The sequence below is a fragment of the Hemitrygon akajei genome, chromosome 2, assembly GCF_048418815.1.
Source record: "Hemitrygon akajei chromosome 2, sHemAka1.3, whole genome shotgun sequence".
Classification (NCBI taxonomy): Eukaryota; Metazoa; Chordata; class Chondrichthyes; order Myliobatiformes; family Dasyatidae; genus Hemitrygon; species Hemitrygon akajei.
Window position 1 is genome coordinate 199334818 of NC_133125.1, and position 16598 is coordinate 199351415.

General features: G+C 50.3%; 1 protein-coding gene across 2 annotated transcripts in view; it reads right to left on the minus strand.

Moving 5' to 3' along the window:
* The window catches only part of LOC140720007 (nuclear factor 7, ovary-like), a 67038-nt gene that overhangs the window by 38063 nt on the left and 12377 nt on the right, over window positions 1–16598 (minus strand). The window contains exons 3-5 of one of the 2 annotated variants that reach the window (XM_073034922.1): window positions 14762–14989; window positions 13807–13829; window positions 13592–13710 (exon numbers count right to left, since the gene is read on the minus strand). In XM_073034922.1, coding sequence (XP_072891023.1) covers window positions 13592–13710; window positions 13807–13829; window positions 14762–14989 — 370 coding nt within the window. Of the gene's footprint in view, window positions 1–13591; window positions 13711–13806; window positions 13830–14761; window positions 14996–16598 lie in introns of both variants that reach the window. The other variant, XM_073034915.1, reaches the window with a different exon arrangement.

Below are 16598 nucleotides of genomic sequence, written 5' to 3' on the forward strand. Positions count from 1 at the left end.
GTGACTGTGGACTGAGGAGGGTGAGGGATGATGAGTCGAGTCTGAGGTGACTGTGGACTGAGGAGGTGTGAGGGATGACGAGGTCTGAGGTGACTGTAGACTGAGGAGGGTTGAGGGATGACGAGGTCTGAGGTGATTGTGGACTGAGGAGTAGTGAGGGATGATGAGACGTGTCTAAGGTGACTGTGGACTGAGGAGGGGTGAGGGATGATGAGTCGAGTCTGAGGTGACTGTGGACTGAGGAGGGGTGAGGGATTATGAGGAGTCTGAGGTGACTGTGGACTGAGGAGGGGTGAGGGATGACGAGGTCTGAGGTGACTGTGGACTGAGGAGGGGTGAGGGATTATGAGGAGTCTGAGGTGACTGTGGACTGAGGAGGGGTGAGGGATGATGAGATGAGTCTGAGGTGACTGTGTACTGAGGAGGGGTGAGGGATGATGAGAGGAGTCAGAGGTAACTGTGGACTGAGGAGGGGTGAGGGATGATGAGACGAGTCTGAGGTGACTGTGGACTGAGGAGGGGTGAGGGATGATGAGACAAGTCTGAGGTAATAGTTTACTGTGGAGGGTGAGGGATGAGATGAGTCTGAGGTGACTGTGGACTGAGGAGGGTGAGGGATGATGAGACGCATCTGAGGTGACTGTGGACTGAGGAGTAGTGAGGGATGATGAGACGTGTCTAAGATGACTGTGGACTGAGGAGGGGTGAGGGATGATGAGTCGAGTCTGAGGTGTCTGTGGACTGAGGAGGGGTGAGGGATGACGAGGTCTGAGGTGACTGCAGACTGAGGAGGGGTGAGGGATGACGAGGTCTGAGGTGAATGTGGACTGAGGAGGGGTGAGGGATTATGAGGAGTCTGAGGTGACTGTGGACTGAGGAGGGGTGAGGGATGATGAGATGAGTCTGAGGTGACTGTGTACTGAGGAGGGGTGAGGGATGATGAGAGGAGTCAGAGGTAACTGTGGACTGAGGAGGGGTGAGGGATGATGAGACGAGTCTGAGGTGACTGTGGACTGAGGAGGGGGAGGGATGATGAGAGGAGTCTGAGGTGACTGTGGACTGAGGAGGGGGAGGGATGATGAGAGGAGTCTGAGGTGACTGTGGACTGAGGAGGGGGAGGGATGATGAGAGGAGTCTGAGGTGACTGAGAACTGAGGAGGGGGAGGGATGATGAGAGGAGTCTGAGGTGACTGTGGACTGAGGAGGGGTGAGGGATGATGAAATGAGTCTGAGGTGACTATAGACTGAGGAGGGGTGAGGGATGACGAGGTCTGAGGTGACTGTGGACTGAGGAGTAGTGAGGGATGATGAGACGTGTCTAAGGTGACTGTGGACTGAGGAGGGGTGAGGGATGATGAGGCGAGTCTGAGGTGACTGTGGACTGAGGAGGGGTGAGGGATGACGAGGTCTGAGGTGACTGTAGACTGAGGAGGGGTGAGGGATGACGAGGTCTGAGGTGACTGTGGACTGAGGAGGGGTGAGGGACTATGAGGAGTCTGAGGTGACTGTGGACTGAGGAGGGGTGAGGGATGATGAGATGAGTCTGAGGTGACTGTGTACTGAGGAGGGGTGAGGGATGATGAGAGGAGTCAGAGGTAACTGTGGACTGAGGAGGGGTGAGGGATGATGAGACGAGTGTGAGGTGACTGTGGACTGAGGAGTGGGAGGGATGATGAGAGGAGTCTGAGGTGACACTGGACTGAGGAGGGTGAGGGATGATGAGGAGTCTGAGGTGACTGTGGACTGAGGAGGGGTGAGGGATGATGAGACGAGTCTGAGGTGACTGTGGACTGAGGAGGGGTGAGGGATGAAGAGGAGTCTGAGGTGACACTGGACTGAGGAGGGTGAGGGATGCTGAGGAGTCTGAGGTGACTGTGGACTGAGGAGGGGTGAGGGATGATGATACGAGTCTGAGGTGGCTGTGGACTGAGGAGGGGTGAGAGATGACGAGATGAGTCTGAGGTGACTGTGGATTGAGGAGGTTGAGGGATGATGAGACGAGTCTGAGGTGACTGTGGACTGAGGAGGGGTGAGGGATGATGAGACTAGTCTGAGGTGACTGTGGACTGAGGAGGGTTGAGGGATGATGAGACTAGTCTGAGGTGACTGTGGACTGAGGAGGGTGAGGGATGATGAGGAGTCTGAGGTGACTGGACTGAGGAGGGGGGAGGGATGACGAGATGAGTCTGAGGTGACTGTGTACTGAGGAGGGGTGAGGGATGATGAGAGGAGTCAGAGGTAACTGTGGACTGAGGAGGGGTGAGGGATGATGAGACGAGTCTGAGGTGACTGTGGACTGAGGAGGGGGAGGGATGATGAGAGGAGTCTGAGGTGACTGTGGACTGAGGAGGGGGAGGGATGATGAGAGGAGTCTGAGGTGACTGTGGACTGAGGAGGGGGAGGGATGATGAGAGGAGTCGGAGGTGACTGTGGACTGAGGAGGGGGAGGGATGATGAGAGGAGTCTGAGGTGACTGTGGACTGAGGAGGGGTGAGGGATGATGAAATGAGTCTGAGGTGACTATAGACTGAGGAGGGGTGAGGGATGACGAGGTCTGAGGTGACTCTGGACTGAGGAGTAGTGAGGGATGATGAGACGTGTCTAAGGTGACTGTGGACTGAGGAGGGGTGAGGGATGATGAGGCGAGTCTGAGGTGACTGTGGACTGAGGAGGGGTGAGGGATGACGAGGTCTGAGGTGACTGTAGACTGAGGAGGGGTGAGGGATGACGAGGTCTGAGGTGACTGTGGACTGAGGAGGGGTGAGGGATTATGAGGAGTCTGAGGTGACTGTGGACTGAGGAGGGGTGAGGGATGATGAGATGAGTCTGAGGTGACTGTGTACTGAGGAGGGGTGAGGGATGATGAGAGGAGTCAGAGGTAACTGTGGACTGAGGAGGGGTGAGGGATGATGAGACGAGTGTGAGGTGACTGTGGACTGAGGAGGGGGAGGGATGATGAGAGGAGTCTGAGGTGACACTGGACTGAGGAGGGTGAGGGATGATGAGGAGTCTGAGGTGACTGTGGACTGAGGAGGGGTGAGGGATGAAGAGGAGTCTGAGGTGACACTGGACTGAGGAGGGTGAGGGATGCTGAGGAGTCTGAGGTGACTGTGGACTGAGGAGGGGTGAGGGATGATGATACGAGTCTGAGGTGGCTGTGGACTGAGGAGGGGTGAGAGATGACGAGATGAGTCTGAGGTGACTGTGGATTGAGGAGGGTGAGGGATGATGAGACGAGTCTGAGGTGACTGTGGACTGAGGAGGGTTGAGGGATGATGAGACTAGTCTGAGGTGACTGTGGACTGAGGAGGGTGAGGGATGATGAGGAGTCTGAGGTGACTGGACTGAGGAGGGGGGAGGGATGACGAGATGAGTCTGAGGTTACTGTGGACTGAGGAGGGTGAGGGATGATGAGACGAGTCTGAGGTGACTGTGGACTGAGGAGTGGTGAGGGATGATGAGACTAGTCTGAGGTGACTGTGGACTGAGGAGGGTGAGTGATGATGAGATGAGTCTGAGGTGACTGTGGACTGAGGATGGGTGAGGGATGATGAGACGAGTCTGAGGTAATAGTGGACTGAGGAGGGTGAGGGATGAAGAGAGGAGTCTGAGGTGACTGTGGACTGAGGAGGGTGAGGGATGATGAGTCGAGTCTGAGGTGACTGTGGACTGAGGAGGTGCGAGGGATGACGAGGTCTGAGGTGACTATAGACTGAGGAGGGGTGAGGGATGACGAGGCCTGAGGTGACTGTGGACTGAGGAGTAGTGAGGGATGATGAGACGTGTCTAAGGTGACTGTGGACTGAGGAGGGGTGAGGGATGATGAGGCGAGTCTGAGGTGACTGTGGACTGAGGAGGGGTGAGGGATGACGAGGTCTTAGGTGACTGTAGACTGAGGAGGGGTGAGGGATGACGAGGTCTGAGGTGACTGTGGACTGAGGAGGGGTGAGGGATTATGAGGAGTCTGAGGTGACTGTGGACTGAGGAGGGGTGAGGGATGATGAGATGAGTCTGAGGTGACTGTGTACTGAGGAGGGGTGAGGGATGATGAGAGGAGTCAGAGGTAACTGTGGACTGAGGAGGGGTGAGGGATGATGAGACGAGTCTGAGGTGACTGTGGACTGAGGAGGGGGAGGGATGATGAGAGGAGTCTGAGGTGACACTGGACTGAGGAGGGTGAGGGATGCTGAGGAGTCTGAGGTGACTGTGGACTGAGGAGGGGTGAGAGATGATGAGACGAGTCTGAGGTGACTGTGGACTGAGGAGGGGTGAGAGATGATGAGACTAGTCTGAGGTGACTGTGGACTGAGGAGGGTGAGTGATGATGAGATGAGTCTGAGGTGACTGTGGACTGAGGATGGGTGAGGGATGATGAGACGAGTCTGAGGTAATAGTGGACCGAGGATGGGTGAGGGATGATGAGACGAGTCTGAGGTAATAGTGGACTGAGGAGGGTGAGTGATGATGAGATGAGTCTGAGGTGACTGTGGACTGAGGATGGGTGAGGGATGATGAGACGAGTCTGAGGTAATAGTGGACTGAGGAGGGTGAGGGATGATGAAGTGTCTGAGGTGACAGTGGACTGAGGAGGGGTGAGGGATGAGACGAGTCTGAGGTGACTGTGGACTGAGGAGGGGTGAGGGATGAAGAGAGGAGTCTGAGGTGACTGTGGACTGAGGAGGGTGAGGGATGATGAGACGAGTCTGAGGTGACTGTTGACTGAGGAGGGTGAGGGATGATGAGACGAGTCTGAGGTGACTGTGGACTGAGGAGGGTTGAGGGATGATGAGACTAGTCTGAGGTGACTGTGGACTGAGGAGGGTGAGGGATGATGAGGAGTCTGAGGTGACTGGACTGAGGAGGGGGGAGGGATGACGAGATGAGTCTGAGGTTACTGTGGACTGAGGAGGGTGAGGGATGATGAGACGAGTCTGAGGTGACTGTGGACTGAGGAGGGGTGAGGGATGATGAGACAAGTCTGAGGTAATAGTGGACAGGAGGGTGAGGGATGAGACGAGTCTGAGGTGACTGTGGACTGAGGAGGGTGAGGGATGATGAGACTAGTCTGAGGTGACTGTGGACTGAGGAGGGTGAGTGATGATGAGATGAGTCTGAGGTGACTGTGGACTGAGGATGGGTGAGGGATGATGAGACGAGTCTGAGGTAATAGTGGACTGAGGAGGGTGAGGGATGAAGAGAGGAGTCTGAGGTGACTGTGGACTGAGGAGGGTGAGGGATGATGAGTCGAGTCTGAGGTGACTGTGGACTGAGGAGGTGCGAGGGATGACGAGGTCTGAGGTGACTATAGACTGAGGAGGGGTGAGGGATGACGAGGCCTGAGGTGACTGTGGACTGAGGAGTAGTGAGGGATGATGAGACGTGTCTAAGGTGACTGTGGACTGAGGAGGGGTGAGGGATGATGAGGCGAGTCTGAGGTGACTGTGGACTGAGGAGGGGTGAGGGATGACGAGGTCTTAGGTGACTGTAGACTGAGGAGGGGTGAGGGATGACGAGGTCTGAGGTGACTGTGGACTGAGGAGGGGTGAGGGATTATGAGGAGTCTGAGGTGACTGTGGACTGAGGAGGGGTGAGGGATGATGAGATGAGTCTGAGGTGACTGTGTACTGAGGAGGGGTGAGGGATGATGAGAGGAGTCAGAGGTAACTGTGGACTGAGGAGGGGTGAGGGATGATGAGACGAGTCTGAGGTGACTGTGGACTGAGGAGGGGGAGGGATGATGAGAGGAGTCTGAGGTGACACTGGACTGAGGAGGGTGAGGGATGCTGAGGAGTCTGAGGTGACTGTGGACTGAGGAGGGGTGAGAGATGATGAGACGAGTCTGAGGTGACTGTGGACTGAGGAGGGGTGAGAGATGATGAGACTAGTCTGAGGTGACTGTGGACTGAGGAGGGTGAGTGATGATGAGATGAGTCTGAGGTGACTGTGGACTGAGGATGGGTGAGGGATGATGAGACGAGTCTGAGGTAATAGTGGACCGAGGATGGGTGAGGGATGATGAGACGAGTCTGAGGTAATAGTGGACTGAGGAGGGTGAGTGATGATGAGATGAGTCTGAGGTGACTGTGGACTGAGGATGGGTGAGGGATGATGAGACGAGTCTGAGGTAATAGTGGACTGAGGAGGGTGAGGGATGATGAAGTGTCTGAGGTGACAGTGGACTGAGGAGGGGTGAGGGATGAGACGAGTCTGAGGTGACTGTGGACTGAGGAGGGGTGAGGGATGAAGAGAGGAGTCTGAGGTGACTGTGGACTGAGGAGGGTGAGGGATGATGAGACGAGTCTGAGGTGACTGTTGACTGAGGAGGGTGAGGGATGATGAGACGAGTCTGAGGTGACTGTGGACTGAGGAGGGTTGAGGGATGATGAGACTAGTCTGAGGTGACTGTGGACTGAGGAGGGTGAGGGATGATGAGGAGTCTGAGGTGACTGGACTGAGGAGGGGGGAGGGATGATGAGATGAGTCTGAGGTTACTGTGGACTGAGGAGGGTGAGGGATGATGAGACGAGTCTGAGGTGACTGTGGACTGAGGAGGGGTGAGGGATGATGAGACAAGTCTGAGGTAATAGTGGACAGGAGGGTGAGGGATGAGACGAGTCTGAGGTGACTGTGGACTGAGGAGGGTGAGGGATGATGAGACGCATCTGAGGTGACTGTGGACTGAGGAGTAGTGAGGGATGATGAGACGTGTCTAAGATGACTGTGGACTGAGGAGGGGTGAGGGATGATGAGTCGAGTCTGAGGTGACTGTGGACTGAGGAGGGGTGAGGGATGACGAGGTCTGAGGTGACTGTAGACTGAGGAGGGGTGAGGGATGACGAGGTCTGAGGTGACTGTGGACTGAGGAGGGGTGAGGGATTATGAGGAGTCTGAGGTGACTGTGGACTGAGGAGGGGTGAGGGATGATGAGATGAGTCTGAGGTGACTGTGTACTGAGGAGGGGTGAGGGATGATGAGAGGAGTCAGAGGTAACTGTGGACTGAGGAGGGGTGAGGGATGATGAGACGAGTCTGAGGTGACTGTGGACTGAGGAAGGGGAGGGATGATGAGAGGAGTCTGAGGTAACTGTGGACTAAGGAGGGGTGAGGGATGATGAGTCGAGTCTGAGGTGAATGTGGACTGAGGAGGGGTGAGGGATGAAGAGGAGTCTGAGGTGACACTGGACTGAGGAGGATGAGGGATTATGAGGAGTCTGAGGTGACTGTGGACTGAGGAGGGGTGAGGGATGATGATACGAGTCTGAGGTGACGTGGATTGAGGAGTGGTGAGGGATTATGAGGAGTCTGAGGTGACGTGGACTGAGGAGGGGTGAGAGATGACGAGATGAGTCTGAGGTGACTGTGGATTGAGGAGGGTGAGGGATGATGAGACGAGTCTGAGGTGACTGTGGACTGAGGAGGGGTGAGGGATGATGAGACGAGTCTGAGGTGACTGTGGACTGAGGAGGGGTGAGGGATAATGAGACGAGTCTGAGGTGACTGTGGACTGAGGAGGGGTGAGGGATGATGAGACGAGTCTGTGGTAATAGTGGACTGAGGAGGGTGAGGGATGAAGAGAGGAGTCTGAGGTGACTGTGGACTGAGGAGGGTGAGGGATGATGAGATGAGACTGAGGTGACTGTGGACTGAGGGGGTTGAGGGATGATGAGACGAGTCTGAGGTGACTGTGGACTGAGGAGGGGTGAAGGATGATGATACGAGTCTGAGGTGACTGTGGACTGACGAGCGGTGAGGGATGATGAGACGAGTCTGAGGTGACTGTGAACTGAGGAGGGGTGAGGGATGACGAGATGAGTCTGAGGTGACTGTGGACTGAGGAGGGTGAGGGATGATGAGGAGTCTGAGGTGACTGGACTGAGGAGGGGGGAGTGATGATGAGACGAGTCTGAGGTGACTGTGGACTGAGGAGTGGTGAGGGATGATGAGACGAGTCTGAGGTGACTGTGAACTGAGGAGGGGTGAGGGATGACGAGATGAGTCTGAGGTGACTGTGGACTGAGGAGGGTGAGGGATGATGAGGAGTCTGAGGTGACTGGACTGAGGAGAGGGGAGTGATGATGAGACGAGTCTGAGGTGACTGTGGACTGAGGAGGGGTGAGGGATGATGAGACGAGTATGAGGTGACTGTGGACTGAGGAGGGTTGAGGTTTGATGAGCAGGTTGCTCCCTGTATGGGAGCGGTGGGGATGTGGACTGGAGTTGGGAGACATTGGGAAGTGAATGATAGATGAAGACAGACACACAGACAAAACGGTGAGAGGAAGATTGACGAAGTTTCAGGGGAGGGTGGGGCAGTCTGAGCTGATGATGGGAACCATTAGGGGAGAGATGAATGGCAGATGAAACCTGAACCAGGTGGGGAGGTGGAAAGCCTGTGGGTGAACTGTGTGTGGAGGGGGAACTCGAAGGTGGAGGGGATGAAGATGGGTGATGAGGGTCCCTTTGCCCCTTTCTATAACCCCAACCTCCTCAGACCCTCATTAGGACAGGGGATTAATTTACAGGCACCCTGGGAGATATATATGTTGTGCATTTAGCAACAGCTGATGTCCCAGATTATTGGAAGGTGGCTGAGGTTGTGCATTTCGTTAATGGGGCTGGAAGATCACTCCAGGGAACTCCAGGACACTGAGCCTAACGTCAGTGGTTGGGAAGTTTCTGAGGACAGGATCGAGCAACATTTGGAAAGAAAAGGATGACGTTGTGCTTGGGAAATCACGTCTCACAAATTTGATTGAGTTGTTTGAAGAGGTGACGGAGGATTGTCCAGGACAGGGTGGTAGACATTGTCCACATGGACTTCACCAAGGCCGTTGACATCGAGGGTAGACCACACTCGGAGTACTGTGTGCATTCCTGGTTCCCGGACTATGGGACGGATGTCATCACACTGGACAGGAAGCTTCAGGAAGATGTTACCAGGACTGGAGGGCTTGGCTTAAAATGAGAGAGTGGATAAGCTGGGGCTATTTCCCGGGAGTGTAGGGGTGACCCCTGGTCAAAGTATATAAAATCATAGAGGGCATAGATAACGTGTCTTTTTCCAGAATAAGGTGTCCAAAACCAGAGGGTGTAGATTTAAGGTGAGAGGGGAATGATTTATAGGGGATCTTAGTCCCCCTTCCCAGAGACCCATTCCCCTCACAGCCCCTCATCACCCACACACTCCACTCTCTGTCCGGATGCAGGGTTTTTCATTAAGGATCAGTTTAATAGATACAGAGGGGAATCGGCCCTACCAGCCCTTTGAACCACACCACACAGCAATCCCCTGATTTAATCCTAGACGCATCATGGGACAATTTACAATGACCGACCAACCGGTACATCTCTGGACTGTGGGAGAAAACCGGAGCAGACGGAGGAAACCCACACTGTCCCGGGGAGAATGTACAAACTCCGTGCGGGCAGCAGTGGGAATTGAACCCTTGTCACCTGTACTGTGAAGCGTTGTGCTAACCACTGCACTACCGTGCCACTCCACCTGGAGTCACAGGAGATGGGAGAGGCCCTCAGTGTATTTCCCAGAGACATGGGTATGCAAGATAATGAATAATGAGTAGACCAGAGGAGCATAAGATATAGGAGCAGAATTAGTCCATTCAGCCCATCGAGTCTGCTCCGCTGTTCCATCATGGCCTATACAGATTCCACTCAAACCCACTACATCTGCCCTCTCCATAAACCGACCAATCAGAAAACGATCAATTTTCACTTTAAGTATACCCACCGTCTGGTCCTCCACAGCTCTCTGTGGCAGAATATTCCACAGATTCACTACACTCTGACTAAAAAACAATTCCTCCTCAACTCTGTTCTAAAGGGTCATCCCTCAATTATGAGGCTGTGCCCTCGAGTTCTGGACACTCCCACCATAGGAAACATCCTCTCCACATCCACCCTATCGAGTACTTTCAACATTCGGTAGGTTTCATGAGATCCCCCACAATCCTTCTAAATCCCAGTGAGTACAGGCCCAAAGCTGACAAACACTCCCCATGTGTTAACCCTTTCATTCCTGGAACCATCCTCGTGAACTTTTTCTGGACTCTCTCCAATGGCAACATATAATTTCTGAAATATGGGGCCCAAAACTGTTGACAATACGCCAAGTGCAGCCTGACTAGTGTCTTATAAAGGCTCAGCATTATCTCATTGTTTTTATATTCTAATCCCTTTGAAATGAATGCAGCGTTGCATTTGCCATCTTTATCACAATTGTATTTTCAGAATAAAATTACTTTGAATCATCCCTGATAGTGTCTCCTTCCAATCAGCTTTGGCTAGTTCCTGTCTGATGCCTCTGTAATTCCCTTTACTCCACTGTCATACGAATACATCTGACTTTATCTCCTCCCTGTTAATCTGCAGGGTGAATTCTCTCATGTTATGATCACTATCTACTAAGGGTTCCTTTTCCTTAAGCTCCCCAATCAAATTCGGTTCAGTACACAACACTCAATGCAGAATACATGATCTCCTTGTATGCTCGAACACAAGCTGCTCTAAAAGCAATCTTATACACATCCTCCAAATTCCATTTCTTAGGCTCCAGCTCAACCAGACTTTCCCAACCCAGTTACATATTGAAATTCCCCATAATTATCAGAACGTTGCCCGTATTACAGGTCCTTTTTATCTCCCATTGTAATGTATATCCCACATCCAGGCTACTGTTCGGAGGACTGTGTCTAACTCCCAACAGGGTCTTTTTACCTTTGCAGTCTCTTAGCTCGACCCACAAGAACCAAACCTTCCAATCCTGTGTCACCTCTTTCTGAGGATTTGATTTCAATTTTTACCAACAGAGCCACCACACCCACTCTGCCTACCTGCCGGTCCTTCCGATGCAATGTGTATCCTTGGATGTTCAGCTCCCAACTATGATCTTCTTTCAGCCATGATTCAGTGATGCCCACGATGTCATACGTCTCTAACTATGCTACAAGATTATCTACCTTATTCTCTGTCCCTAGTGCATTCAAATATAACACCTTCAGGCAAACACGAGGAAATCTGCAGATGCAGGAAATTCAAGCAACACACACAAAATGCTGGTGGAACGCAGGAGGCCAGGCAGCATCTATAGGGAGAAGCGCTGACGACGTTTCAGGCCGAGACTCTTCGTCAGCACTGAAGACTTCGTCAGTCTTTCAGATACTTCATGATATAGGTCCGTATTTCTCTTGATTCCCACTTAAAATGTCTTCTATACCCACAGCAGTTCTTTTGTTTATCTGAAGCGCTCCTATCATCTTCACTCTTTCTCTTTCATACTTCTTACAGTTTATCAATACATGTTCAACTGTTTCTTGTTTATTACAGTATTCACACAATTCTTGTTTCCCTATTTTGTATAATGTGTAGTTAAGACTCGTGTGACCAATTCTGAAACGACTGATGATCACTTCTGTCTTTCCATGCCCACCTGAGGTTCTTTGGTACCTGACTTGCCTTTGTATTTTGTACAGTTGTCTCCCAGTACTTCTGCCATGTCTCCTCAATAGGTGTTTTTATAACGCTTTTGACTTCCGCTTTGCTTGGAGAGATCTGGACCTCTATTATAGACGATTTGAGTGATTGTTTAGCTATGATGTCCACTTTTTCATTACCCTCCACACCACAATGAGCAGGAACCCAAAGGAGGCTTACTTCTACCCCATTTTCGGTCAGTGTATACAACTTGCATAGAATCTCCAATAAAATATCCTGTCTACTTTCTGATTTTCTTGATTTGATAGAGGTTAATGCAGACAAACCGTCTGAACAGATTACAGCCTTTTTGATATTATTTTCTTCTGTCCAAGATAATGCACTCAATATTGCCGTAATTCCGTTGTTTACACTGATAAATGTATATGTATATGTCTATGTATATATATGTCTGAGTACCTCAAGACTAGGGAATGAATTCCACGCCCCTGGCAGATAAATTTGCTTCACATTTCACCCCAGGTGAGCTGCTGGAAGACAGGAGGGTGGCTCAGGTATTGTCTTGAGTTCAGAAGGACAGGAAGGTCAAGCCAGAGAACTCCAGGTCACTGAGCCTAACATCAGTGGTGGGACAATTACTGGAATGGACACTGAGAGACAGATTTACCAGCATTTGGAAAGGCAGGGACTGAGTCAGGATAGTCAGCTCTGTTTTATGCCTGGGAAATAGTGTCTCACAAATTTAATTAATTTTTCTTTGATGAGGGGACAGAAAGGATCGTTGAGAATTGGGTGATGGACATTGTCCACATGAACTTCAGCAGGGCCATGGACAAGGTTCCATGAGGAAGGCTCATAGAGAAGGTTTGATCATGTGGGATTTACGGTGAGCTATCCATTTGGATGTAAAATTTGTCTGGCGGTAGGAGAGAGCGGGTGGTGGTGGAGAGGTGTTGTCCAGACTGGAGCACTGTGACCAGTGGTGTTACCATGGGGATCAGTTCAAGTTCCACTGTCCATAGTTACAACAATTTGGAGGAGAATATAGATGCCATGGTGAGTGAGTTTGCAGATGACAGTAAAATTGGTGGTATAGTGAAAAGTGGAGGTGTTTACCTAGATCACTACAGGATCACTGAAACAATTTCGATTATTTTTAATGTTATTTATGCTTCTCATTATTTATAATTATAGTATGGACAAGGTGGGCTGAAGGGCCTGATTCCATGTTTAAAGCTCAATGACTGGAATGAGATATCGACAGAGGATGTGGGGGTGCTGCTGCAGCTTTTCACTGAATGTCCTGTTTCTCAACTCGATAAAAGATCCACCCGAGGGGAGGGAACGAGGATCTGACAACCGCAGAAATACTGGGGATTCAGTGTAGGGAGGTGCCGGCTTCTGAAATGATCAAATCTCCGTGCTGTCAGATTTGTGGGGAGAGGAGAAATAAAGTGAACGAAAGCTGTAACTGGAGCCTCAGTGAACAACCACAGAATGTTCACAGGTTACTGGCCACAAATGATCTTGGAATTGAAGGCAGGAGGTGGGGAAACAGAGGGGGAGATGGGCGTGTCATGAGGTATTTCCTCCTCTCACTTGGAGGCTTTGGCCACAATCTGCCAATCGTTCTGTGTGTGTACGTGAGGGAGCTTTCCCAGGCTGGGAATGCTGTGTGTGCTTCTTCCGAGATGAAATCTTGACCAAGTCAGTGCAGGTTAGTGTGTCCGGTCTCAGTCTGAGGCTTCAATGTGGGGGTTTGATAACAACAGTGAGGGTCGCAAGTCCAGCAGGGGGCAGACCTGAGTCAATCAGAGTCTGCAGTCACGGACGGCTCAGACAGGCCGAGCAGTGAAGAGTTCAATGTAGTTTTCTGACAATCCTGGTCACCCGACGGATACCAGATTTTATCACTTGGTGCTGTCTTAGCGTGTTTGTGTAGTGTGGATTGGTTCAGGATGCAGTGGATAATCTACAGTACTGGTTGTATCGTCCCCCTGTGTAGGTGTGTTCAGGGGTCTGACATCTCCAGCTGACCATGTGACAGTGATGTCTTCACCCAGAGTTACAGACAGTCTTTGTGAGTAAGTATCACTTAAAATTGTTCACAAACATGGAGAAAGAAAACTGTAAGTGTTTACCTCGCTTAGTTGTATCAAATATTTCTCTCAACGTTGTGTTCAACAAAAAGGGGTGATCGAATTTTTCAACAGGTAGGGTGCCATGTGTCACTGACAGCACCTGTTCATCATCACTGATCCTGTAAATATTACACAGCTGGTTATAAACTGAGCATCGGCGATATTGGAACTATTTTACAAATCCATACAGAGTTTCAGTAAAGACCATGTCCTACCTCCTCTTCCGACGAGCTTCCTCCTGAAATAAATAAAACACAGATCTCAATTGACTGACTGCATCCTGACCGCAGGAATTTGAGCCAAGTTATTACAAGCTGCAGAAAATTCCCACTTCCCAGCTCTCTCTCACTGACACACACGGAGAAAGGGGATACTGTAACAAGGGGCACAGAACCCGGGAGAAAGTTGATAATTATCCCATAACTGAGAGGATGGAACTGACGGGAAAGACTGGACAGGCTGTGAATATGTTTCTGGATACGATGTCAGGGAGGATCTCGTTGATCAATGGTTGAAGTGGAACAGCAGAGACTGAATGCAATGGGGAAGCTGGATGAACACACGAGGGACCGTGGAGTTCGGGACACAGTAGCTGCGTGTGGTCAGTAGGTGGGAGGAGACTTGTGAAGCAGGGAAATTGATAGGAGGGAATGGACTGAAAGACCTGTCTGTGGTGTAAAATGGATAATGGTCTAATGAAGAATATATCTGAAAAGGAAAACAGACAGTGCAAAATTCTCTCAACCAATGAACCTGATACAAACCAGATATTGGTGGTAAATCTGACATGTGGGTCACATTCTGCAATTCACTATCAGTTCCCACTGATCGACAGAGAGACCCCCACACCCACCACACCAGACACACTCACAGCCTGTGACTGTAACTGGGTGTTACTCTGAGTATCGGGGATATTATACGTGGGAATCACAGAAACGATCACCAGCTCAGTGCTCTGATCAGAGTAACTCATTCCCGAGAAGGTTGTAGACTGTCCTGTGATGTACAGATGCTGTTGGGGGCCAGTTTAGGGTCAACGACAATCCTGAACAGTCACAATGTCTGTTTGGTGAATATCAGTTTACAATGACAGTATTTGTAAATACCACATTGATTAAAATACATAATTATGTAATTGCACTTTTACAGAACCAAACTGAAATCTCTCACCATGAGGAATGTAATATTTTCTTGCTGATCCATCTGTTCCTGTAACTTTGAGATTTCCTTCTGGATAGAATTTAAATTCTCTTGAATCTCTTGAAGATTTTTCTCCATTGGATTTAGAATCCTCTCCTCCTCTTCCCTGAGATCTCGGAGTGCGCGCTGCTCTTTCTCGGTGATAATCTGGCGCAGTTCAGCAAACTGGGATGTGATGTGGGACTGAACACAGTGTGACTGCTCCTGTCAAAAGAAAGGTGAAGATTAATTTACTGTGTTGCCGTGTTGTGTCTCTTTATGACATGGAATGAGGTAGAACATTGGAGTAGACATTCGCTTTGCATGTGAATCCAGTGAGGGGTAGAGACAGTTGCCTCTCTGACTGAGATCTGTGATGAGTCCTGTGCCTCAGGGTTGAGTGCTGGGTGTGTTGTTCTTTGTCAACTATGTCAACGATCTAGATGATAATATGGTAAACTGGATGAACAAAGTTGAGGTGACAGTGAGATTCGGCCGGAGTAGACAGCAAGGACGGCCATCAACGTTTGCAGCAGGATGTGGACCAGCTGGGAAATGGGATGAAAAACGGCAAGTGGAATATAATGCAAACAAGAGTGAGGTCAGACCAGTGAACGGAGGGGCAGGAGGGAGTGCAGTAGAACAGAGGGATTCGAGAATACAGACCCATGGTTCATTGAAAGTGGCATCACAGGTAGATAGGTTCATAATGAGAGCTTTTGGCACACTGGCCTTCAGACATCAAAGTACTGAGTACAGGAGATGGGATGTTTTGTTCAAGTTGGATGAGACGTTGGTGAAGCTGAATTCGGAGTGTTGTGACAGTTCTGGTTACGACCTACAGAAAAGCTGTCAGTAAGATTGAAAGAGTGCAGGAAAAATTTACAAGATGTTGCCAGGACTTGAAGACCTGAGTTATATGGAAAGATTCAATAGGTTAGGAATTTATATCCTGGAGCACATGACAATGAGGGGGGATTTGATAGAGGTATACAAAATTATGATGGGTAAAGATCGGGTAAATCTTATTCCACTTTGTTTCGGTGAAACTAGAAGTATTTGTCATGAATTAACTATATAACCATATAACAATTATAGCACAAAAACAGGCCATCTCAGCCCTTCTAGTCTGTGCCGAACGCTTATTCTCACCTAGTCCCACTGGCCCGCACTCAGCCCATAACCCTCCATTCCTTTCCTGTCCATATACCTATCCAATTTTGCTTTAAATGACAATACCGAACCTGCCTCTACCACTTCTACTGGAAGCTCGTTCCACACAGCTACCACTCTGAGTAAAGAAATTCCCCCTCCTGTTACCCTTAAACTTTTGCCCCCTAAGTCTCAACTCATGTCCTCTTGTTTGAATCTCCCCTACTCTCAATGGAAAAAGCCTATCCACGTCAACTCTATCTATCCCCCTCATAATTTTAAATACCTCTATCAAGTCCCTCCTCAACCTTCTACACTCCAAAGAATAAAGACCTAACTTGTTCAATCTTTTCCTGTAACTTAGGTGCTGAAACCCAGGTAACATTCTAGTAAATCTCCTTTGTACTCTCTCTATTTTGTTGACATCTTTCCTTGGAGAAGGAAGTCGGAGGATCAGAACGGGAGTGCGGCGGGAGCCATCTTGAATTTTTCTTATTCTCATCGGAGTTAAGAGAGGCGGGACTGCGCAGGCATGTGACGTCCGGCAGTGAAGTGGGGAAGATTTAAAAAGGACACAACCTTATACAATGGGCAGCGTCGTTTTGCAGGCAGCGGAGTGAGCCGGGAGCAGAGTGAGGGCTTAAGGGCTTTGGCTCATCGGGCTCAGGCAGAAACA